At 35.0% G+C, this 24857-nt stretch overlaps 1 protein-coding gene across 1 annotated transcript in view; it reads left to right on the top strand.

Annotated features, from left to right (window-relative positions):
- The window catches only part of NALCN (sodium leak channel, non-selective), a 318102-nt gene that overhangs the window by 22086 nt on the left and 271159 nt on the right, over positions 1-24857 (top strand). The window contains exons 4-6 of the mRNA XM_055335586.1: positions 20416-20499; positions 21658-21797; positions 21877-22005. Coding sequence (XP_055191561.1) covers positions 20416-20499; positions 21658-21797; positions 21877-22005 — 353 coding nt within the window. The remainder of the gene's footprint in view (positions 1-20415; positions 20500-21657; positions 21798-21876; positions 22006-24857) is intronic.

Below are 24857 nucleotides of genomic sequence, written 5' to 3'. Positions count from 1 at the left end.
GGATTGTTTGTTTCTTTGCTGTTGAGTTTAATAAGTTCTTTATAGATCTTGGATACTAGCCCTTTATCTGATATGTCATTTGCAGGTATCTTCTCCCATTCTGTAGGTTGTCTGTTATTTTTGTTGATGCTTTCTTTTGTTGTGCAGAACCTTTTTATCCTGATTAAGTTCTAATAGTTCATTTTTGCTTTTGTTTCCCTTGCCTTCATAGATATATCTTGCAAGAAGTTACTGTGGCCAAGTTCAAAAAGGTTATTGCCTGTGTTCTCCTCTAGGATTTTGATGGATGCTTGCCTCACATTTAGATCTTTCATCCATTTTGAATTTATCTTTGTGTCTGGTGTAAGAGAATGGTTTAGTTTCATTCTTCTGCATGTGGATGTCTAGTTTTCCCAGCATCATTAATTGAATAGACTGTCCTTTTTCCAGTGAATATTTTTTCCTGCTTTGTCAACTATTAACCATGGAGTTGAGGGCCCATATCTGGGTTCTCTATTCTGTTCCATGGACCTATGCATCTGTTTTTCTGTCAGTACCATACTGTCTTGATGATCACAGCTGTGTAATACAGCTTGAAATCTGGCATTGTGATACCCCTGGCATTGGTTTTCTTTTTCAACATTCCCCTGGCTATTCGGGGTCTTTTCTGATACCACACAAATCTTTAGATTATTTGTTCCAACTCTGTGAAGAAAGTCCGTGGTATTTTGATAGGGATTGCATTGAACCTGTAAGTTGTCCTGGGTGCATAGACATTTTCACAATATTTATTCTTCCAGTGCATATGCATGGAATGTTTTTCCATCTCTTTGTGTCTTCCTCAATTTCTTCCAGAAGTGTTCTGTAGTTTTTAGGGTATAGATCCTTTACCTCTTTGGTTAGGTTTATTCCTACGTATCTGCTTTTAGATGCAATTGTAAATGGGATTGACTCCTTAATTTCTCTTTCTTCAGCCTCATGGTTGGTGTATAGAAATGCAACTGATTTCTGGGCATTGGTCTTGTATCCTGCCATGTTGCTGAATTGCTGTATGAGTTCTAGCAATCTTGGGGTGGAGTCTTTTGGGTTTTCTATGTAGAGTATCATGTCATCTGCGAAGAGGGAGAGTTTGACTTCTTTGCCAATTTGAATGCCTTTTATTTCTTTTTGTTGTCTGATCGTGGAGGGTAGGGCTTCTAGCACTAGGTTGAATAAGCCATCTGGCCCTGGACTTTTGTGTCTTGGGAAGTTTTTGATGACTGCTTCAATTTCCTTGCTGTTTATTCATCTGTTCAGGTTTTCTATTTTTTCCTGTTCTAGTTTTGGTAATTTGTGGTTTTCCAGAAATGCATTCATTTCTTCTAGATTGCCTAATTTGTTGGCATATAGCTGCTCATAATACATTTTAAAAACTGTTTGTATTTCCTTGGTATTGGCTGTGACTCTCCTCTTTCATAGTCTTTTTTCTTTTTAATAAGGCTGGCTAGGGGTTTATCTATCTTATTAATTCTTTCAAAGAACCAACTCCTGGTTTTGTTGATCTATTCTACAGTTATTCTGGTCTCTGGTTCATTGAGTTCTGCTCAAATCTTTATTATCTCTTCTTCTGCTTGGTGTAGACTTTACTTGCTGTTCTTTCTCCAGTTCCTTTAGGTGCAAGGTTAGCTTGTGTATTTGAGTTTTTTCCAATATTTTGAGGGAGGCTTGTATTGCAATGTATTTCATTCTTAGGACTGCTTTTGCTGTATCCCAAAGGTTTTTAACAGTTGTATTTTCATTTTCATTCACATCCATGAATCTTTTTAATTCTTCTCTAATTTCCTGGTTGACCCGTTCATCTTTTAGTAGGATGCTCTTTAACCTCCATGTGTTTGAGTTTCTTCCAAATTTCTTCTTGTGATTGAGTTCAAGTTTCAAATCATTGTGGTCTGAGAATATGCAGGGGACAATCCCAATCTTTTGGTATCACTTGAGACCTGATTTGTGACCCACTATGTGGTCTATTATGGAGAAAGTTCTATGTGCACTTGAGAAGAATGTGTATTCAGTTGCATTTGGATGGAAAATTCTGTATATATCTGTGAAATCTATTTTGTCCAGTGTATCATTTAAGGCCCTTGTTTTTTTAGTAATGTTCTGCTTAGAATATCTGTCATTTGTTGAAAGTGCCATTTGAGGTCTCCTACTATTAGTGTATTATCATTTAAGTATGTCTTTACTTTGGTTATCAATTGATATACTTGGCAACTCCCACATTAGGGGCATAAATATTCATAATTGTTAGGTCCTCTTGTTGGATAGATCCTTTAAGTATGATGCAGTGTCCCTCTTCATCTCTTACTACAGTCTTTGGGATAAACTTTAATTTATCTGATATGAGGATTGCTACCCAGCTTTCTTTTAAGGACCATTTGAATGGTAAATGGTTCTCCACCCCTTCATTTTCAGGCTGGAGGTGTCCTTAAGACTAAAATGAGTCTCTTGTAAATAACATATAGATGGGTCTTGCTTTTTTATCCAGTCTGATACCCTCCGTCTTTTGATGGGATCATTTAGCCTATTCACGTTCAGAGTAACTACTCAGAGTAACTATTGAAAGATATGAATTTAGTGCAATCATATTACCTATTCAGTCCCTGTTTTTGTGGATTGTTTCTTTGGGCTCCCTCTTTCTTTTACATAGTCCCCCTTAATATTTCTTGCAGATCCAGTTTTTTTTTTTTTTTTCAGTTTCTGCCTATCGTGGAAGCACGTTATCTCTCCTTCTATTCTGAATGAGAGCCTTGCTGTATAAAGTATTCTTGGCTTCATGTTCTTCTCATTTAGGACCCTGAATATATCATGCCAGCCCTTTCTGGCCTGCCAGGTCTCTGTGGAGAGGTCTGCTGTTAATGTTATATTTCTCCCCATATAAGTTAAGGATCTCTTGTTTCACATTGCTTTAAGAATTTTTTCTTTACCTTTGAAATTTGCAAGTTTCACTATTAAATGTCGAGGTGTTGAATGGTTTTTATGAATTTTTTTGGGGGGGTCCTCTCTATCTCTTGGACCTGAATGCCTGTTTCTTTTCCCCAATTTGGGAAGTTCTCATCTATGATTTGTTTAAATACACTTTGTGGTCCTCTCTCTCTCTCTCAGCCTCTTCTGGAATCCCAATTAGACATATATTCTTCCTTCTCAAGCTATCACTTATTTCCCTAAGCCTTTTCTCTTGGGCTTTTATTGTTTTTCTCTTTTTTCCTCAGCTTCCTTCCTTACCATCAACTTATCTTCTATGTCACTCACTCTCTTTTCCACCTCATTAACCCTAGCAGTTAGGGCATCCAGTTTGGATTGTATCTCGTTTAATCTATTTTTAATTTCAGTCTGATTAGATCTTCATTCTGCAGTAACGAAGTCTCTAGAGTCCTTTACACTTTTTTCCAGAGCCACCAGTAGCTTTATAATTGTACTTCTGAATTGAATGTCTGACATCGTATTTAAATCCAAATTCTGTAACTCTGTGGCAAAGAGTATTGTTTTCGGTTTTTTTCTTTTGTGGTAAATTCTTCCTTCTAGCCATTTTGTTCAGTGCAGAGTGGCTGTATGAGCGGGCTGAGTCAAAAATATCAACCACAACCTAAATAAAATACACCCTAGATGATTCCAAAGAGGTTAGAGACCAGAAAATAAAAGAAAAAGAACAGAGCAAAATAAAAGGACTGCTAAAGTGAAAAACAAATTTTAAAACAAAGTAATAAAAATAAAAACACAAACACAAAAACAAAGAAGAAAAAAGAAAAGAGGAAAAAGGGGGGGATGGTGGTAGTGAGGAAGTGGTAGTGGAGAGGGAATGTAGTCTACCTGAGGTGTCTTAGAAGATGATCCTCTTGGCTCTTTTTTCAATTTTTTGATCCTCTTAGTTCTGAGTGTGTTTTGTTTTGTATATTAGAAGATGCTCAATCCCAAATTTATATAAACCAGCAATACTTATATAAAGCCTCAACACTGACCACAAAAACATGAACAAGATAAAAGAGGGGGGCAGAATAGGAAGGAAGAGAGAATATTATCTCACAGAATGAACCAACACATTATTCCACTTGGTTCTGAGTGCATGTTGGTTGTGTTTTAGAGGGTACTAACTTCCACCATTGTAAAACAAAACGAGGCAGGAAAACCAAAAACCAAAAAACAAATGCCCATATCTCGTATATGTACCAGAATTAAACTGAATACATTGAAGGGAATCCAGAAGTGAAAAATATATCTAAGACATGTAATTGTAGAAAAATGAAAGTCAAAAAGGAAAAAAAATTAAAAATGAAGCGCTGATAAAATATTGTAGTTAAGGTGGGAAAAGACAAAAAATATTGGAAATTTTTAGTCAGATATAAAAACAAGTCGTAATGGAAAAGGAAACAAAAAAAGAAAAATAAGGGACCCTCTAGGTCTATATACTATTTTCCCTTGATTTTCCCTCAGTTCTGGAGCTTTCCAGGGCTTATTGGTCAAGTACTTGCTCTTCCCCTGTTCTTCCAGCTGGTCTTCTGGGGGAGGGCCTGCTGTGCTCTCAGGTGTGTGTGCTGTTTACCTCATGAGGCCTCTGTTCCCTAGCAGCCCGCCTCTCCCAGGTGCAAGGTGAAACAAAGAGGGAAAAAATTGCAGTGGCCAGCTCTCCAGCTCTGGAGTTAGCTCCCCGAGAGTAACTAACCACAGTTTCCCAGTCCACACTGGCCTGACTCTCAGTAGGGGGTGGGGGGCAGAGGCGTAGGAGTGCTGACCTGCACAGCTTGGGGGCGCCCAGTGACAGGAGAGTTCTCACTGTCCTGTGCCCGATTTCCCTGCTGAGCACTTTTCTGGCAGGGAAAACTCCGGGGTGGATTTTTAAAGTTCCCGCTTCTCCAGGGCTGGGCTTTCCTGCCCTGGAGGCTTTCACTGCCCCGCTTTAGCCCTGCTCCTCGCAGTATCCCTCCCCCACTTTATTCTTTTTTATTTTTTTTCACCCTCTTCCCTTGTTAGAAGTGAAAACTTTTCTCTCTATAGCATTCTAGCTGTTCTCTCTTTAAATCTCAGGTCGAATTCATTGGTGTTCAGGATGTTTTAAAAGCTATCTAGGTAACTAGTATCTAGTTTGTGGGACCAGGTGAGTTGAGGACCCCTACTCTTCCGCCATCTTCCCCCTCCCTCCTAAAACCATGGAAAATTTTGAGTTTACACAGAAGTAGAGGTTATAGTTGTCATGAATCCCTGCAACTCAGTATCAACAGTTATCAGTAGTGGCCAGTTCTTTTCATTTTAGAGCAAATCTGAAAAATCAGATTTGAAATGTCAGAAGTAACTCCTTATGCATTACTGAGTGATAAACATTCTTTTTAACATAACCATCATGCCATTATTGCATCTAGCAAAATTAACAATTTCTTAATATATGCCAGTACCCAAGTCATAGAGGTATTTCCCCAATTGTCTCAAACATTTCTTTTTATATTAAGGTAGCTTCTTTGAATCAGGATTCAAACAAGCTTCACAAGTGTGTTTGTTATATTTTTAAATTCTGTTTAAATCTCTTTATGCCAATTAGTTCTCAGCCCCACATATCCTGAAAAAAAAAAAACTGATCCATTGGGAAAATGAGTCTTATAGAACATTCTACATTCTAGATATAGCTAATTGCTTCCTGGTAGTTCTGTTATTAGTTTATGTATACTCTATATTCTCTGAACCATTTTGACTTTGACCAGTGATGTACACAGGTGCCTCTTTCCCCAAATGGTCACCACAAAATATTTTGTAAAACTTTTGGATATTTGCCAATCTGATGGTTGAGAAATGGTAACTCAGTGTAGTTTTAAATTTCTCTTTTCAGAGTGAGGTTGAACCTGATGGTATACAAAGACCAGTTTCAAATTGTTACTATTTTTCACTCAAGTTTTAGGCATTTTTTTGTGTTGGGAATATTAGTTCTTTGTAACATAAATTGCATTTACTTTAAGCATTTATCATTTTTCTTTGCTCATGGCTTTTTTGGCCACACACACTTCTTCCTATTCCAAATCATAAGCTGTCTTTCCATTCTGTTGAGTCTTACAGGACTGTTTAATACTTCTCCTTATATGCACTTTACACATTTTTTGTAATGCTTATATTTTGGTATTTATTTCATCTTTTTGCTGTCAATATGGAGTCTTATCTTCTATTAAGTATTCTAATTTGCTGTTGTTATTTTAAATGAAGACTTTTGATTTTTATATGTTAATATTATTTCCTGCTACTTTTCTAAATTTACTAAATTCTTATATTACTTATAGTAGTTTTTCCATTAATATTTTTGGTATTTCCATATCTTTATAGCATATAGAAATAAATACAGATTTGTCTTTTTATTTTCAATTCAGATGCCTATAATTGCTTTCACTTATTTAATTGGGTCAGCTCAATTTCAAATAGTATTAGAGGCAGTGAACATCTTTCACTTATTTAGTGGGGCTTATTTAGAACATCTCTAATATTTCCTTATTAAGTAATTTGAAGGATTAGGGTTTGAATAATGTATATTTTATCAGATTAAGAGAATACTCCAATTTTTGAATTTTGTATCATGAATAGCTTTTAAAATTTGTTGAATGATTATTTTTCTTTTAAGCTCTTATAATAGGGTAGATTCCCTAATATTGAACCATCCTTACATTCCTAGAAAACACTGAGTTGAGTCATGACAGTTTTATTCTAGTTTAATGTGCTATTTGATGATATTTGTTATTTTGTTCCTTGTTTTAATTTTGTCTAATCTTTGTCAGGTTTTGATATTAGATTTTCCATGTGTGCATATACTCCTATGCTCTAAAATAGTCTGAATCATCTTTAAATTGTTATAACTTTAAAAGTTTGGTATAAATCTCCTGTGAAACCATCTGGTCCTAGTGCTTTTTTTTTGGTAGAACTCCTTTCTGTTTCTGTGTCTTCTATGGGAATTGTTCTGTTGAGACTTGCTTGGTCTGTGGAATCTCTTTGGTGAAGTATACTTTCTTAGGAAGTTATCCACTATTTAGTTTGTTTCATTTATTAACAGAAGATTGCTTAAAATAATTTTAATTTCTCTGGTTTGTATTTTCTCTGAATTTTGAATTTTTTGTGAGATTAGACTTTCTTTTAGCTGGCTTGGCTAGCATTGTTTTGTTTTGTTTCATTTTGCTTTATTTTTTTTAAAGATTTTATTCGTTTATTTGAGAGAGAGCATGGTGGGGCCAGTAGAGGGAGAGGGAGAAGCAGACTCCTCACAGAGCAAGGAACTCTACATTCAGGGCTCCATCCCAGAACCCAAAGATCATGACCTGAACCAAAAGCAGACACTTAATCAACTGAACCACCCAGATACCCTTCATTTTATTTTAGATTAGTCAATTGGTTTACTTATCTTACTGATTTTTAAAAAGTACTAGCTTATTCATTCATTCTCACTCATTAATTTTTGCTTTTACCCTTCTTTCTTTCTTTTCTTTATTTAGTCTACTTTTTTCAGTCTATTTCTAGATTTCTTAAGGTGTTTCACATTTTCATTTCTTGAGGTTCTTAAATATGTTACTTCATCGTTTTTGGTATAAATGTGGCTGTGAGAATGTTTTTTTCCTTCTATGTGATGTGATCTTTCCTCTTAAATATTGAGAGTCTTTACATTTATTAGTGAACTCAGCAGAATTATGAGAATGTGTCTTTTGTTGACTGTTATGGGATATACTCATCACATGATATTTATTTTATTTTATTCTGCTTCATTGTTCTTCAGGATTTCTTTTATAGTCCAGTTACACCAGATCATGTTTTAGTCATTTATTTCTATAATTTTCTTAATGTGTTTTTTTTCTTTTTTTCCATTTTATTTCTTCTGTATTCTGTTTCCCTTACTGTATGTACTCCCCATGCTGTCTTTTCAATCTTGTGTTCCTTTGAGTTTACTTCTCCATCTAAAATGATTTTTTTTCCATTTCTTTCTAATTCTGATGATCTCCTGAACACTTCTCTGTCTTTTTTCCCAGTCTCCTGTTATTTAGACATCATTTCTTTGCTTCCCTGTTTTCAGTTTTGTGGCACTTTTGTAGCATCTATTTTTAATTTCTTTTGATAACTTTGTTATATTCTACTACAGTTTTTATCTGCTTTGTATGTTTACTTTTTTGTGTGTCTTATATTTTTATATGTTATTGGGTTCTTCTACATATTTATATGGACTTGATCATACATATTATATATATAATCATAATATATAATTATGATATATTCATAAGGACTTGATCATAATCCTTTTGTTTTATTACCTTTTTTGCTATTGTTCATTTGAAATGGAGTTTCTCCTGCTTAATGGGTAGAGTAACTTCCATACATTATCAGTTTGAGGGTTCCTTTCTCTGTTGTTACCATGAAGTGTAAAATATATAGCTTCTCTTTACAGCAACCATCCCAGGTCTGGGCTGTGCCTCCTCTGGACAGCTGGCCCTCTTATCAAACCCTTGATCTCCTCTGTCCCTCTCATTCCTGCTCTAGCCAATTTGGATTCTACTCCAGGAATTTTTCTTTAGCTTGGGTCTCTGGTCTCCTAGAAAGGAGTTTTTATTAGATCCACTTGGAAGATTAGGATATTCTTTGTAGACTGCTATGTTACATTTCTAAGAATTTTACCATTTATTCTCAGGTTCACTCTCTGAGACTTCCACTAAGTGTTTTGCTAGTATTTGTTAGTAGTTTTGGTGCTGTGAAATTCTTGGATCAGCCACAACTTCCCTGCATGCCTTCCCTCTACACCTTCCCCAAACTGGGGTCTTGAGTAGGTATTACTATTGTCAATAGTTTGATCTTCATTTTGGAACACATTATCAGTTAGTTTTATTCAAGACTATGTCTGTCTGTGGATATGTTCTCTATGCTATCTCACTTGCTTTGTTTTCCTAGGAAATTTGGGAAATTCAAAAAAACTCCCATCGTGATCTTACTCAAATTAAAGTCAACTGCCTAACCTTTATAGTAGTTTATTTAGCATATACTTTGTGTTAGACACATTATGACTAAAAAAAAAAAACAAAACAAAACAAAAAACAAAACAAAAAAACAAAACAAAACAAAATCTGGCTGTACTTTTTTTTTTTTTTTTAAGAAAGTGGTAGGGACACCTCCTGGGTACATTGAGTGAATGAGGCACTGGGAAATTGAGCTTCAAAAGTGTACTCCAGAAAGCTCTGCACTCAGGGCTGCAATGACCTCAGCTCAGGTCACACCTGTGAACAGTGTGGTCCACATACTACCACTGCTGACACTGTGGACATTGCCCCAGGCCATCTCTGTCTTTCTCCTTAGAAGTCAATGTTCATAGTTCTGAGAGTGCATATCTGATTGGCCAGATTACATTAGGATCTGGAGGAGAAGTCTTGGGGGGAAATGCAGTTCGATGCACCTGATGATAGTGAAGAGATAAAGGACAGGAGTGAGCTTGGAAGTTTGTCTGCAGATGCATTTATTAATTTGTCGAGCGCTGCTCTCAAAGAATTTGTTATTGCCTGACTTCTGTCCTCTGATTTCATTGTCATAGTGGCTTTTAAACAGAGATCACAAATACTTTGGAGTTTGTATTAGTTACCTACTTCTTCCATACTAACAACAAACAAGGGCTTAAAACAACAGAAATTTATTATCTCACAGTTCTGGAGGCCACAGGTCCAAAACTAGAATGTCAGCAAACCCATGATCTTTCTGAAGATTCTAGGGGAAAGGGGAAAACAAACCTCTCCTTGGTCTTCCTCACTTTAGATGGCCCCCAGCAGTTTTTGACATTCCTCAGCTTGTAGCTGTATTACTTCAGTTTCTGCTCCTGTCTTTACATGAACTTCTTCTTTTCCTGTGTATCCTCTCCTCCTCTTTTAAGGATACTAGTCATTGGATTTAGGGCTCACCCTAATTTAGCATGACCTCATCATAACTAATTGCATCTTCGAAAGGCCTTATTTCTATATAAGGTCACATTTTGAGGTTCTAATTGGACATGGATTTGGGGGGCACACTGTTCAACTCACTGCAGACTTAGTTTCAGCTAGCCACTTGACCAGCCAGCTGGTTGCTATTGCCAAATTTTATAAGAAGCTTTGAAAAAAACTTTCTGAAGTTTATATGGTAATTCACAGAAAATCGGGATAGAAATACAAAAGAGAGATTCAGTTCAGGATTTGAACTTGAAAGAAACCATCAAAGCCACAGCAATCTTAATGTATTTGCCAAGAAACAAGTAACTCAGAGAAACACCAAGAGCCTATTGTGAGTACAGTAAACATGGGCCCCAGGAAAGGCAGCATGGCCGTAGTATGTGATCCACAGCCCACTAGGGAAAGGTTGATTTATGGGTGCAGTGGGCACCTTCCATGCCTCATCCAGTAGATTTCAGTTGTGATTTGAAGATAATCTGGGTCTTTCACAAAATTGCTAGACCAGATACTCTGAGCATTAGGTTTAGATATGTCAAGGTGCCCCAAATTGATAGCTAAACCAGGAGGTCAGCTCAGGGGACTTGAGGTTTTGTGCAGGTGCCAGAGGTGTCTTTATGCCACTGTAACTTCACTCTCAGCACAGCCTAGCCCTGTTTTGAATTCTATGATTCTCCAGAGGGCCTTGGATGACCCCAGGGCTTGTGTGCCTTGGTCATTCAGGCAATGGCAATCTTTGAATATTCATTGGGATTATAAATCACCATGTGTTGATTTGAGATTCCAACTTGAATGAACAAAAGCACGACATTTCCTAGAATAAAAGTTTTGTTTTCTGAAGTTATTTAATAAATTAAGACTTGGATTTCACATCATGAGCATGACAGTAGACATTGCAATATCAGAGTCTAATGATGAAGAGAACAGAGGTGGACTGAATATATTCATACCAAGTGAACTGAGCACCAAATGAACAAAGGTTTTAAAAGTTCAAATATTAAAAGTTGCAGCAATCATTAAATAATAAAATATTTGATTTATGACCAAGTTGTTTTTGAAACACACTTAGTCCCGTCTAGTATTTTCTGATTTCCATCAATATTTGGATGATGAGCTGTTGACTAAAACTAAAAGTGCTGTTTTAATTTTCAATCCTAAGAATTTAAAATTGAAAATTAACATCAAATACAGTTTTTCTGTTTTTAATTTAGGAATTCTTGGATTAAACACAAATATAATGCAGATTTTAGTAATACTGTCGTGCTAACATTATCTGGAAATAATCATTGCAACCTCATATCTTATTAAAACTAATATTCAGTGTTCAAATGCCATCTCAGATTTGGGTTAAATATAATTAAATAGGAAGTCTGATTATCCTGACCAGGCTTTAAATTTATCATCTTATTGAATTTTCACCCTTGGGGCCCCCCGTCCCAGGTCATGAATTTGTTCTCATTTTTGTAATATACATTTCTGCAAACATGCATGTTATGGCAGACACAGACCAGAGTATATTGGACTTGAGATTACATTCTTGAATTTAAAACTTAACTTACTTTCCTTTGGATATATACTTAGAAGTGGGAATTCTGGATTATAAGGTAGTTCTGTTTTTAATTTTTTAGGAACTTCATAATTTAGAATGAGTGTACCAATTTACATTCCCTGCAACAGTGCATAAGGGTTCCCTTTTTTCCACATCCTCCCCAACATTTGTTATCTGTTGTCTTTTTGATAAATCCTAACATGTGAAGTGATATTTTATTGTGGTTTTGATTTTCATTTTCCTGATTGTTAGTGAAGTCAAGTGCCTTTTCATATACTTCTTAGCCATCTATATGTCTTTTTTAGAGAAATGTCTGTTGAGGTCCTTTGCCCTTTTAAAATCAAGTTGTTTCTTTCTTTTTGCTATTGAGTTGTAAACATACACCAACAACTAAGTCGTACACCTTGGGCAGCCCGGGTGGCTCAGTGGTTTAGTGCCGCCTTCAGTCCAGGTTGTGATCCTGGACACCTGGGATCGAGTCCCATGTCAGGCTTCCTGCATGAAGCCTGCTTCTCCCTCTCTCTGCCTGTGTCTCTGCCTCTCTCTCTCTCTGTGTCTCTCATGAATAAATAAATAAAATCTTAAAAAAAAATAAAGTGGCATACCTTTAAAAAAATAAGTTGTACACCTTAATATATATGACTTACAATTTTGGATTATATACTAAAGCTGGAAGCAAACCATAAACTTTTCATAAAGGCTTAGTTTTAGAAAAATAGCATCTGTTACAGTACATTTGTGTTGCTAATTTAATTTTTTTACTCCATATTTTTGTATTTGTATATTTGTTTTGGTTTACAGTTGCATGAGAAAAGTGTAGGCATTTAAGTTACTCCATAATAAAACATAACAGCCTGTATAGGGGCTGTATGATAATTTTTAGAGGATCTCATGTTACTCAAGTTTGAATTACTATGCTCTCCTCAGTTAACCCTACTATATATTTTTAAACATTTATTAAGCACCTGTCTGCTAAAAAACTTATTTTTCATAAAATATTTCCATATGGTTTCCACCTTAATTCATTTTCCAATAGTACTACAGTTACCACTCATTCAACTTTTTAGTGTCCTTACCCAGAAATTTTGCAAATACGTGCTGTGTTTGTTCACTTGTAGGACTTCTGTGTTTTTCCCATACATATATGGGCTCATTTTGAATATATGTATATACACACATATCTTGAATATATATATATATATATATATATATATACACACACATATCTTGTGTTTTAAGCATCAGGTTGCACTTTTCTTAACAAGTATTCACATTGTTTGTAACACAGCTGTACAATTATTTTGAATGGAAATCATACTATATGCACTGATTTCCAACTAATATATTTCTGTGGAACAGTCAGATTTAGTTACTCAGTGAGTAACACCAGTATGTCATATGACTTCTATGGAAGACAACATGTCAGTCGATGTACGTATATGTCAGAGATTTGGGGAATGCTTGTTTTTTATTTTTGAAAGAATGTTTTCAATGGATAAAACTATGTTAATCCATAGAAAATGCTTATAAAAGCAAACCAGTGTATTGTTGCTTATAATCATATACAGTGCTCTAACATCATACCTAGTCTGCTTTAGCAATGTTATGGCACACCTGAAATTCATACCTAATGCTTAAGGTAATGTGATCTAATAATAACTTAGTTTGTAGAAGCATCTATAGCAAACCAAACCAAGAAACTTTGTTTTTCAAAACAAACGTAGTAAAAAACAAACAAACAAACAAAAAAACAAACATAGTGCAGCTATGACTTTCTAGTATTGCCCACTAATTTTATTGACCTCGTGTTTTGCCTAATATATTAAAATATGCATAAATATAAATTTAAGATACTTAAGATATAATAGAAATATAAGAGTTATGTTCTCAAACCCAAGTACAGTTGCCAAGTTTCCCTTTAATCATTCAGACATTGATTGGAAGACTTATTATAATGAGCTCACCACCCTCAAAGAGACAAAGAGCAGAGCCCCTGTCCTCAGAGAATGGCTGGGCCACTTTATGGATCAGACTTATAAAGCACATGTAAGCACTTCTCATTATCTATGTCTGATCTATTCCAGCAAATATATTTCAGCATATTTTCAGAAAACAGGAGCCTATATTCCATCAATTTAAATGGGAAAACTAATAATGCATTACAGAAACCCCAACCAACTTCTCTAAATGTCACTAAATCACTCTCTAACACAATATAACAATCCACTTGTACATTTCTGTATAATAAACAGCATTTAAAACACCTATCACTCAATTATCTGTACATACTAAATTCAGAAGTGGGTGTTTTGTATGCACCAAACGAAAGCGGGAGCGTGTAAACTTAAGAAATAAGCAAATAAATAGTATATGAAAGGACTCCCGACCATATTTGATTGAATCTATGTGGTCATCAGTAGTAAGATGAGGCATCACTTTACACCTCTTATGAAAGAAAAAGTGCTGGTAATTATACTTTGATTGTAAGATGTAATATTGTAATTGATGCATTGATTACAAGATACATCCTAAATTTAGAAATGTAAAACTATGTTGGGGTGGGACGGGAGGGTAGTGTGTCTTAAAATTGATGAAATAAGATCAAGTGACTGAGTTGGGAGACTCCAGTCTTAGGTCCTGTGAAAAACTAACCTTCTCAGGGAAGATAGGGAAAAGGAAGATCGTGATGCACTTGACACTTACCTATTGTTAAGTGGATGATCAATGCCAGCACAAGATTGAGCTCAAAAGAACAACAGAGCTATACATGCATTGTACACTGTACCTTCTTACAGGATTTATGGGCAGCTTCAGTGTTTCCACTAACACACATGATGATTCTTTATCATGGTTCTTCTAGTTACATAGTGATTTGGGACTTCAAAAATTTTAAAGACAGTTTTTACCGGAAGACATGTATTGTTTGAAAGATTTCACATCCTTTATAATGTTCCCCATGCTTGAAGGTATCTGCCAATTCATTCCCATTCCCAAATAATTTGTTTCTAATTACCTCCCCATTAATTCCTATTCTGAGAAACATTCTAGCTCACCAGGTCCCTGGAGACAAAAATAAACCATTTGAGTGATAGATGTTTGTGGTATTGTAGGGCATTCCATGTATTGCAGACTGCAAAATCTGCAGACAATTATCAGTTGTCTATTTTTCATCTGGCAATATACCTAGGTAAAAGTAACATGCATGCTCTGAGCACTGTTGAAGTGATAAATAATAATGCTAAGGCACAGTGACAGATGGGCCCTGGGAACTGGGAACAATAAATCATGTGCTCGGAAAACTATACCAGGGCATATCATTTTGTAACTGCAAACTATATCCCTATAAATGTCTTCAGATAAATGTGTTTGGTTTCTCTGCTTATTAAATACTTGCTTGGCAATTTAAGTGACTCTCTTATACTGCATAATTGATTGGCAGCCTCTGAGTGTTTACCTTTGTAAAAATTGACAGACAGCTCTTGAATAACTCCTCAGCCACCAGCATGCTGATTTCTGCTTATAGCTCTAGCATTCTCTCCATTTTTGTTGATGGAACAAGCAAATTAAAACCTTTCTGTCATATTTAGGTGTTAAAATTTCTTGAGTACCATGTGTATGAGGGTTTGGTTACATATTTTGGAAGTAGAGAAAAGGATCAGCTTATTATTTGCAAATATTATATAACTCAGGTATTAATACAGTAGGATTTTAAAAGAATATAGACATACTTCACCAATTATGGTTAAAAGTTTTTAACAAACAATCAAAAAGAGAATTTGGTAAATGTGTCAGACACAAAATGTATTATGGGATTATATTTCAAAGCGTCAGGTTCAAAGTCTATATTTTATTTATTTAAAGTTATTTAGACTTATGAAGCCTTAGTGATTCTAAGTAATGATTAACATGATATAAATTTCAGTTCAGTCATGTTTACAATTACATTATAGTGCACAAATTATGTATGCCTAGACCCAATTCCTGTTTGCTTGGCATGTCAGCTCTGTGTAGTCAAACTGTATGCATCCAGGAAATATCCAAAAGTTAATTTTATCTGTGGTTTTTCATGATAATACAGGGAAAAAGTCTTAACTTTAACGTATTACCCAGAAAGATAATAATATATCTTTCTATCTTTGCCAGGAATCAAAGAATCATTTATTTTAAGGAACAATACTAACTTCAATGAATGGATGTGTGATGGGATGCATTCAAGAGGCATATGAATGGACTTCTTACTATATACATTGTAATCTGCAGAAACTCCCTGAGATATTGTACAAATTCTTACCTAATTCATTCATTTAACATTTGCTATATGTCACACTCTGTGCTAGGAGCCTGAAATTGTCTAGTCTCAAGTTGTTACGAATCTTCAGAAAAGACTCAAATATTTATGATGGGGACAGACTATTTTTTTTTAATGTAGCACCAGAGAGTATGTTTACAGAAGATTTAAGTGGGAAACCCAAACTTCACAACTGGAATTGATAAACAGGAGGGAGTAAACTATAATTCATTCAACAACAGGTGGGAATTACAAAGGACAATTCTGTAAGTTAGACAATAGGAACAGTTTTTATACACATGAGCTGAGTGGCTGCTTGTTGCATTATGTGTGAGCTAAAGCATTAATCAGCCTAGGCTATGGCTAGATCAGAGTCTGGAGGAAAAAGTTGGCACCGACTTGGGAGAATTTTTCAGGAAGACAGACAAGCATGAAGAATAATGAGCACAGACTGGGTGGCTCAGTGGGTGAAGCATCCAGCTGTTGGTTTCAGCTCAGGTCAAGATCTCAGAGTTGTGAAGTGGAGCCCCATGTCAGTCTGGTAGCTCAGAGAGGAGTCTGCTTGTCGTTCTCCCTCTGCTTACTCCCTGCTCTCTCCCTCTCTCTCATAAATAAGTAAAATCTTTTTTAAAAAGAATAATGAACACTAAAAAGCAAAACTTAAAAATTAAAGTGGGGGGGTGAGAATCTGAGTGTTACTGGTTTTTGTGTCCTAGCTTGCTGTACCACTGCTTATTAAAGGTTTTTATAATATTAAATGCCTCTTGGGAACACGAGCCAAAAAGTAATATATAAAACTTATGCCCAGTGGTTTATTTCACAAGTCAAAAGAAGCCAGTTCTAATTCACTATTACATACCATCTAGTGTGTGGTGGTCTTGTTGGCAACAGGTAAATGCCACAATGAATTCCTGGAAAGTCTAAAGCAGAGCACATTCCAAACAATGCAACTGAAATGTCTTCCTTTTTTAAAGATTTAACTTACCTATTCATGGAAGACACACACGGAGAGGCAGAGACATAGGCAGAGGGAGAAGGAGGCTCCCCATAGGGAGCCTGATTTGGGACTTGATCTCAGGACCTCCCAGATCACGATCTGAGTCAAAGACAGATGTTCAACCACTGGGCCACCCAGGCATCCTGTGAAATGACTTCCTAATTCAGAAATAGTTTTCTATGTGACATAGTGGAAGTTTTGTTAAGCCAGTTTATATAATGTGAGCTCATTTGAGTTAGCACTTTGTTCGCATACTTTATTTGTGATCCCCACCAGGACTTTTAAAGTGATTTTAAACAACCCAACCTTTTATATAGCTTATAATAAACTTTAGGTCATTGTGGCAACATCAATTTCCTTAGTAAACAAATATATAAAGTAAGTAAGAAATAAAAGTTCAGTCAACTCTATTTTGATAGCTTTATATTCTAAATTTGTGGGGCCCCAATTTTTCAAAATTGACTTTATTTGTGCCAACTAAAGGGCAAGTTTTGTTAAAGCTAAAATGTTAAATCTTTTATAAGTTTAATTTTGAAAATCTATTTTAAAAAATATAATACTTGAACATCAGTTAAAGACATATACAGGTATAATGTGAATTTTCTTTCACGAGAACTATCATTGTTTATTCTCACTTTTACAGTTTAAATAATCCTAAATATAATGAGATCTCATCCCGTATCTTACTGAATGTAATTTGTTACTAAAGCAAGTTATGCGGAACAAAGAAGGTTAATTGTAGTGACACTATGTATAATAATTTTTACTGACAAAAAGAAATAAAATGATACTGTTTGGGGAAAATACCATATAAACTCATCCTGTTAGGGGTCTGTGTACCCAGTGATCCCAGTGATCCTTTTTCTGCCTAACATTTACTTTTAATCATTCCTATTTTTAAAATAGTTCCTTTTTTGGTCTTTTCTGTTTTTATTTCTTTTCTTTTTTAAAGTTTTTAAATTCCAGTTAGTTAACATAGTGTAATATTAGTTTCAGGTGTACAATTTCTACCTGAAATACAACTTCTATATAACACCCAGTGCTCATCCCAAGTGCACTCCTGAATCCCCATCTCCTATTTCCTCCATCCGCCCCTCCCCCGCCCACTTCCCCTCTGGTGATCATCAGTGTGTTCTCTTTAGTTAAGGGCCTGTTTCTTGGTTTTCCTCTTTTTTCCCCTATTATTGTTTATTTTGTATCTTAAATCTTATATGTGTGTATATATGTATACACACCATTCATCAGTTGATGGACACTTGGGCTCTCTTATAATTTGGCTCTTGTAGATAATGCTGCTGTAAACATCAGAGTGCACGTATCCCTTTGAATTAGTATTTTTGTATTCTTTGGGTAGTGCAATTGCTGGATCACAGGGTGGTGAGGAATTTGAGAAAGGGGAATCTTCTATACTGTTGGTGGGAGTACAAACTGGTACAGCCACTCAGGAAGACAATATGGAGGTTCCTCAAAAAGTTAAAAATAGAACTACTCTAAAAGAGTTCTCTGCTGAGTCCCATAAAAATTTCAGTTTTTGTGTTTGGAATTCTTTGCATTTTTAAAAACAATTACAGCTATGCCTAATTCTTAAAATAATGATCAAGTGATATTTTTCTCTTTCTGCCTAACATTCCAGTAAAAAAGTATATTTTTTATTAAAAGTCAATTTGAAACTACATTTATTTTTCTTCATAATACTTATCAATATATATTGTATATTTAACATTTTTTAAACTGAGAATGTAAATCACATAAGGGCAGGAGTTTTTGTTTCTCTTTTCACTCCTGTAGCATTATTGCCTTAAACACTGTCAAGATCATGAAGGTATTCTATACATTGAGTGAATGAATGAATGAAGAGAACATTTGCTTGGTATATTAAGAAACTCAAGGGAATATTTAAAGTGTAACCTTAAATAATTTGTATTCATTATCTTGTGGGATATCCATTAAAATTAGGCTCAGAGAAAATTCAATTTTATGTTGGCCGTATTCTATATTCAGATTCTAATTAATTTCTATTTTCAGCTAACTATGAAATATACAAGGCAAATATGATGCTTGTAGTAAAAGATGTTTTGTGAGGTTTTGAGGACAACCATCATATCCTTAAATTATTTATTCATATGTGATTGTGTGTGTGTGTGTGTGTGTGTGTGTGCAGGCATGTTTTGCATGCACACACACACTCAGAACCAGTGGTACCCCGAGTGCAATTTTTCTCTCCATGAGGCTTAAATCACCATATGATGATCATAACACCTAACAGAGTCATCGTCCTCTTAGTTACTCAGACTCCAAGCCTCAGGGCTTGCTTTCATATCTCTTTTGTGACTTCTCCAATATATGAATTACCAAATTTGGTTGATCCTCTTACTACTGATAAAATTATTTAGGCATTTGGGAACTAGCATTTTTTTTTCTCTAAACTCTTCATATAATTAATCTCCCTATCTTGTCTATCACTGTTTATAGATTTATTATAAATTATTCCATCTTATGCATTAGTTGGATGTATAATATCACTTTTTCCATGGCGGATTTGTGTGTGTTTGTGTGTGGTGTGTGTGTTTCAGGAGGCATTATATATCCTCTCGTGTAAAGTAGATGAGTCCTCAGTGTTACTTAGTTGAATTTATACTTCACATCTGGGTCAGATAATGTTCATTAAATGGTTTATCATGCTGTTAGTTTTTTGAATAATATAAACTATTTCTGAAAATTTCTCAATGAATCTTTTTGATAGCCTATTTATTACTAAAGATAGATGATTCTGGAAATTATTTTATTTTCCTAAATATCCTACAACAGATTTCATCATTTTATTTGAAATTGAAATCTTGGCTTTCTGTTCCCATTTTTATTCTCTAAGCTGCTTCATTAAGAGCTGGTAATGATAGATGTCACTAAATTCAGAATTGAGTTTCATGGATTATGATGGAGTTAGTGACTTGATGGGGAAGTCCCAATAAAGCAAAAGACTTCCTAATTAGGGTTCCAATTCTAATCTAATGAGGGTTTCCATTTTGATATCTGAAAGGGTTTTTTTCCCCTAAAATCCCCACTGATGAAAATATGCATTCTAATGTCAGAGTAGATTCATTATTAAAAGATGAATATTATTAAAAGATGTCTTTTTTTTGAAAGTAATATGTCTTAAGTCAATATATGTTTGACATATTTGATAATGAAGGCAAGTTTCTCCTTCATGTTTAACTTAGCTTGTGGTGAATTTGTGGTTAATTTCCTACTAATGGTGGTTGATCCACAGGTTGAAAGGCCTTCATGCTGACCATTATTGTTCTTGGTTCTTGTAGGAAGAAAGCTGGGTTAGGATTTTATCTGCCTACTGAGTGGGATGACCTTTTGTTTCTTAAATGGTAGTATCTGTGTGACTAAGAGAAGAAATTGTGATATTTTATGTTTGTGTGAATGTAAAATTTTCCATGCATAGCTCTGCAGTTACTTGTGTTTTATAAATTGTTTTCTTCATATAAAATGCCATTTAAAATGCTAAAGGTGTTCCTTTTGAAAATCTCTTCAATTGTGTTACAAAAATTATGAATAGTTTATACTCAATTAGCACTTGATCCTTCTTTCCACAGATGTTTTTTGAAATTATTAATTTTTCATGATAATTCCATGTGAAATTTATTTTTAGGGGGATAGTTCCTATGTGAAAGATCGCTGGTGTGTTTTTGATGGATTTATGGTCTTCTGCCTTTGGGTCTCATTGGTGTTACAGGTAATTAAAACTTTAAATTACAAGGGGGTATTTTCCAAACTGTGCACTGTTTTGCATTGAAAATCAAAGTAAAAATAGTAACGAATATATGTCAGATGTGATGGTGAAACTTTCTATAACATTACATTATTTTAAATGTTTATAACTTTAAAAACATTTAATCAATGTCAGTCACATCTATGAATTATTTCTCAATCAGACATGAATTAATACTAGAGAAAATTATTCTTATTAAAAAGATGTAAGAACATATTTATTGAAATAAAGGACAGAACACGGTACTATTTATGTATCTGTAGAATAAAAAATTGAATTTAAAAATTAAAATTCCAGTCATTTATGTGACTGAGTCCTCACTAAAAACAGCTGGCAAATATAGATATATTGGGATGAACATAAAATACCATATTACAAATAGAAAATGCCTTACTATGCAAGATGGGAACATATATTAAAAAGGCCTAAAGGTAGGATTTTACTAGATAATAGAATTCATTTCCATGCATTCATTCAGGCTTGATTTTTGCATTTAATTCAACTCAAGTTGCCATATTCATTAAAAAATTTAGAATAGAATAAATTCACAGTCCATCCTGCAAAGTCATCTTAATGCTTATTGATGAGCTCTCCTTATTTTTATAAAGCTCACCTCTCCAACAATCTGATTTCATCCTGCATATTAATGTGTTCTTTTCCATTTAATAGCTGTTATATGATTGACAAAACATTTTCTAATTATCATTTTGCCTCTGTTAGTAAATGGTACAATTCCTTTTTATTTTTTTATAATAATCCTAACCCTTTTTCCATGACTTTCTGACCTAGCTATTTAAAAAGTTCTACCAAAGAACATTATTCATTAGGAAGGCTCTGCATACTTATTCTAAGTTGGCACTAGTTTTTGTAGTAAAAAGTGTGCTTCAATGGATTATATGGAAAATGAATAAGAGTGATAGCATTTACATTAGTTTATTCATTTCTCTGAAGATAGCTATAGCTTCAAGATGGGCTCAAAAGAGAATTTATTTCAGTGGAAAATAATACAGGGCAGAGTTCAGAGTGCAGGGTGAACCTCCTGATGCCATCTAAGTTTGTCATAACTACAGGCAAAGCTAAGGGAAGCTCTGAGCTTGTTTATTCCTACCTCTTAATTTACAGGTATTTGAAATTGCTGATATAGTTGACCAGATGTCACCTTGGGGCATGTTGCGGATCCCACGGCCACTAATTATGATTCGGGCATTCCGGATTTATTTCCGATTTGAGCTACCAAGGACCAGAATTACAAACATTTTAAAGTAAGTGCTGCTTTATTATAAGTTAAGGAAAAAAACTTACGACATTTTTGTTAAGTTTTGCCTACTTTTTTCCCCCCAGGCGATCAGGAGAACAAATATGGAGCGTTTCAATTTTCCTACTTTTCTTTCTACTTCTTTATGGAATTTTAGGAGTTCAGATGTTTGGAACATTTACCTATCACTGTGTAGTAAATGACACGAAACCAGGGTAAGTTTATCCACCAACTGCATTATAATCTACATGATTAACAAGAAAGTTTCTGCAGTTTTTATGAGAAAACTTTGTTTAAATCGAACAAAAAAGTATTTATGTACATTTATGTACACTGTTTTATATCCTCTATTTCCTCAAAATTTTTTCTGATTTTTTTAAGACAAGTATTCAAGGCAAGTCAGACTGAAAAATGTAACCTCATGGGAAACTAGACTAAGCAAATTCAAAATGTGCATTTGAAGATTTTCCTCAGTGTGACAGAATGAGGAGTGTGCTATCATAATATCATCTGAGTATTTTCATTTCTTATTTAAATAAGATGGAAATGAGAAATGGTAGAACTACTTGGAAAAACAGGCAGTTTCTTAGAAAGTTAAACAGACACCTTCCATATATCCCATTTATTCCATTCCAGGTATCTAACCAGGGGAAATAAAAACATATGCCCATAAAATAGACTTTTACATAGTGACTGTATTTGTAGTAGCCCAAACTGCTAAAAACCCAAATTTCCACCAACAGATAAATGAATAAACAAATTGTGGTATATCCATATGATGAATACTGTTTAGCAATAAAAAAAGTATGAGAAATTGATATATAAAACATCTTGGATGGATCTCAAAATAATTATGCTGAGCAAATGAAGTCAAATGAAAAAGATTACATATTCTGTGATTCTGTGCATACAAAATTCTAGAAAATGCAAGCTTATCTGTAACAACAAAAAGGAAATCAGTGACTGCCTGGGAGTAAGGTTGGGGAGAAGAATAAAGGGTTACCGGAGGCATTAGGAAACTTTAGGGGTTGGAGTGCCTCAGTAGCTCCATCAGTTAGACATCTGGGTCCTGATTCCAGAATAGACTCCTGCATTGGGCTCCCTGCTCAGTGGGGAATCTGCTTCTCTGTCTCCCTTTGCCCCTCCCCCCTGCTCGTGCTCTTTCTTTCTCTCAAATAAATAAATAAAATCTTAAAAATAAATAAAGGAAACCTTTGGGGTTAATCAATATGTTCATTATCTTGATTGCAGTTCTGTGCACATGTTAACATTTATCAAGCTGTACATTTTAATAGATGCAATTTATTGTATGTCAAGTATATCTTACAAAAACAGCTTAGAAATGTTTTAGTGTAAAGCATAAATCTAAATTTCTTCATACATTTAAACAGTTGTTCCAACACTATTTATTGTGTGCTGTTATGCACTAAATTTAATGCTACTTTTCTCATTTACTAATTCCCTGTCCATATTTGGGTTTGTACCTATTGTCTCTGTTGTGCATAATCGATCTCTTTGGCTATCCCTTCACCAATATTACACTCCGGAATTTATCTAGATTATAACATGGCTGTAGGCATGGGGTCACTTTCTAGCTTCTGCCTTACATAAGCTCTGGAAGGATCCAGAGGGTTTTCTGCCTCTTGTGAGCATGAAAACTCAAGCTCTTAGCTACTGGACACTTAGCCCCCATTCATACCACTATTTTGTCAATTCATGTACTTCTCTCCCTCTATTTGTAGTTCTCTCTTGCCTTTTGACCTTTGGGGACCTGTTTTTCTTTCTTGTAAGCCCAGATATGCCTTTTTAAATGTTACCATTTATCCAATAGATTTAGTTGTTTGTAATGGAAAGGGTTGAATTTAATATAGCTCAGTTTGCCAGAACTAGCCCTCTGGTACCCATAGCTAATTTCCCCCCTATTTTTCTCATTACATTGTGAAGGGGAAGGGTGAAGAAGATTCTTCTTAGGGCCGGTGCCTCCTTCTAGCACAGAGTAAGTACTTAGTAACGCTATGTTGGAGGCATGGTGCATCGTATATTATATTTAGACAGATGATAGTAACATTGTGACAAATGGATATAGAAGAGGAAATTTAAAAAACAAAGGGAGAAGAGCTGCTGAATGGGATGATGGAGAAATGGTTAAAAAATAGAAAAGCACTGCTAAAAGTAGAGAGAAACAGCAAGCTAGCACACACAGAATGGGGAAGTTGAAGGAAGAGGTGAGTAAGGAGGTTGGTTGCCTGTGTGGGTGAGGGAAGAGACACATGCGTGGAAAAAAACCTGTAGGCAGTTTTTTTTTTAAGTGTGTGTAGGCTATAAAATCTGTCTAGATTGTTCCATGAATGAATACCCAGGTGAGGAAAAGATATTGTGGGCGGGAAACAATAGAATAGAAGCGAAGAAGGGAGAAAGCTTCCACATAAGAAAGCTGCTGTGTTCTAATAGCTTTGAGCACAGGAAGCTGATTTAAAGTTTCCATTTTATTAAAAATCAAGTCAGAATGTGAGAATTCTGAAGCTTGTTAGAAGTGTAAAACTAGCTGGAAGATCAGGCATCCTGCTGGCAAACTTAACAGTGACACATAAAGTACAGTACAAAACAGGGAAGAGGTAAAGGAGTGCCTCTGACCTCAGGGCCCTTGCATCACTTCAGAAACTGCTCTTTGCCATCTCCTTACCATACCCGGTACTAGGACATGAATAGCTTTGAAAAAAATATTAAAAGTCCTCTTGTATTGTGAATATTAGCTCCAGCTCATTATTTTATCCTAAAAATGGAGTTCTCTGTGAAGAATCACATACAATTTGGCAGAATTTTCAGTTACTCTAGACACAGCAGTTATGGAGGAAGGTCTGCATTTCATTTTCTCTTTCCCATATTTATAAAACCTGCCCATTAGCTTTATGTACATACACATATATTTTGCCTTCCTTTTATGTGGCAATTGCTCTTTGAGAGGAAAATAGGTAACTAGCCACAGGGTAGTAATGTTGCACATAATAACAATTTTCGTAGGTTTGATGATTCATTTCAAGGACCAATCACTTGTTCCATTTTTCTT

Source organism: Nyctereutes procyonoides, unplaced genomic scaffold, assembly GCF_905146905.1.
Source record: "Nyctereutes procyonoides isolate TBG_1078 unplaced genomic scaffold, NYPRO_anot_genome, whole genome shotgun sequence".
In the NCBI taxonomy this organism is placed as follows: domain Eukaryota; kingdom Metazoa; phylum Chordata; class Mammalia; order Carnivora; family Canidae; genus Nyctereutes; species Nyctereutes procyonoides.
Note: the sequence above shows the minus strand (reverse complement) of the source record. Positions and strands in the feature narration are given on the sequence as shown.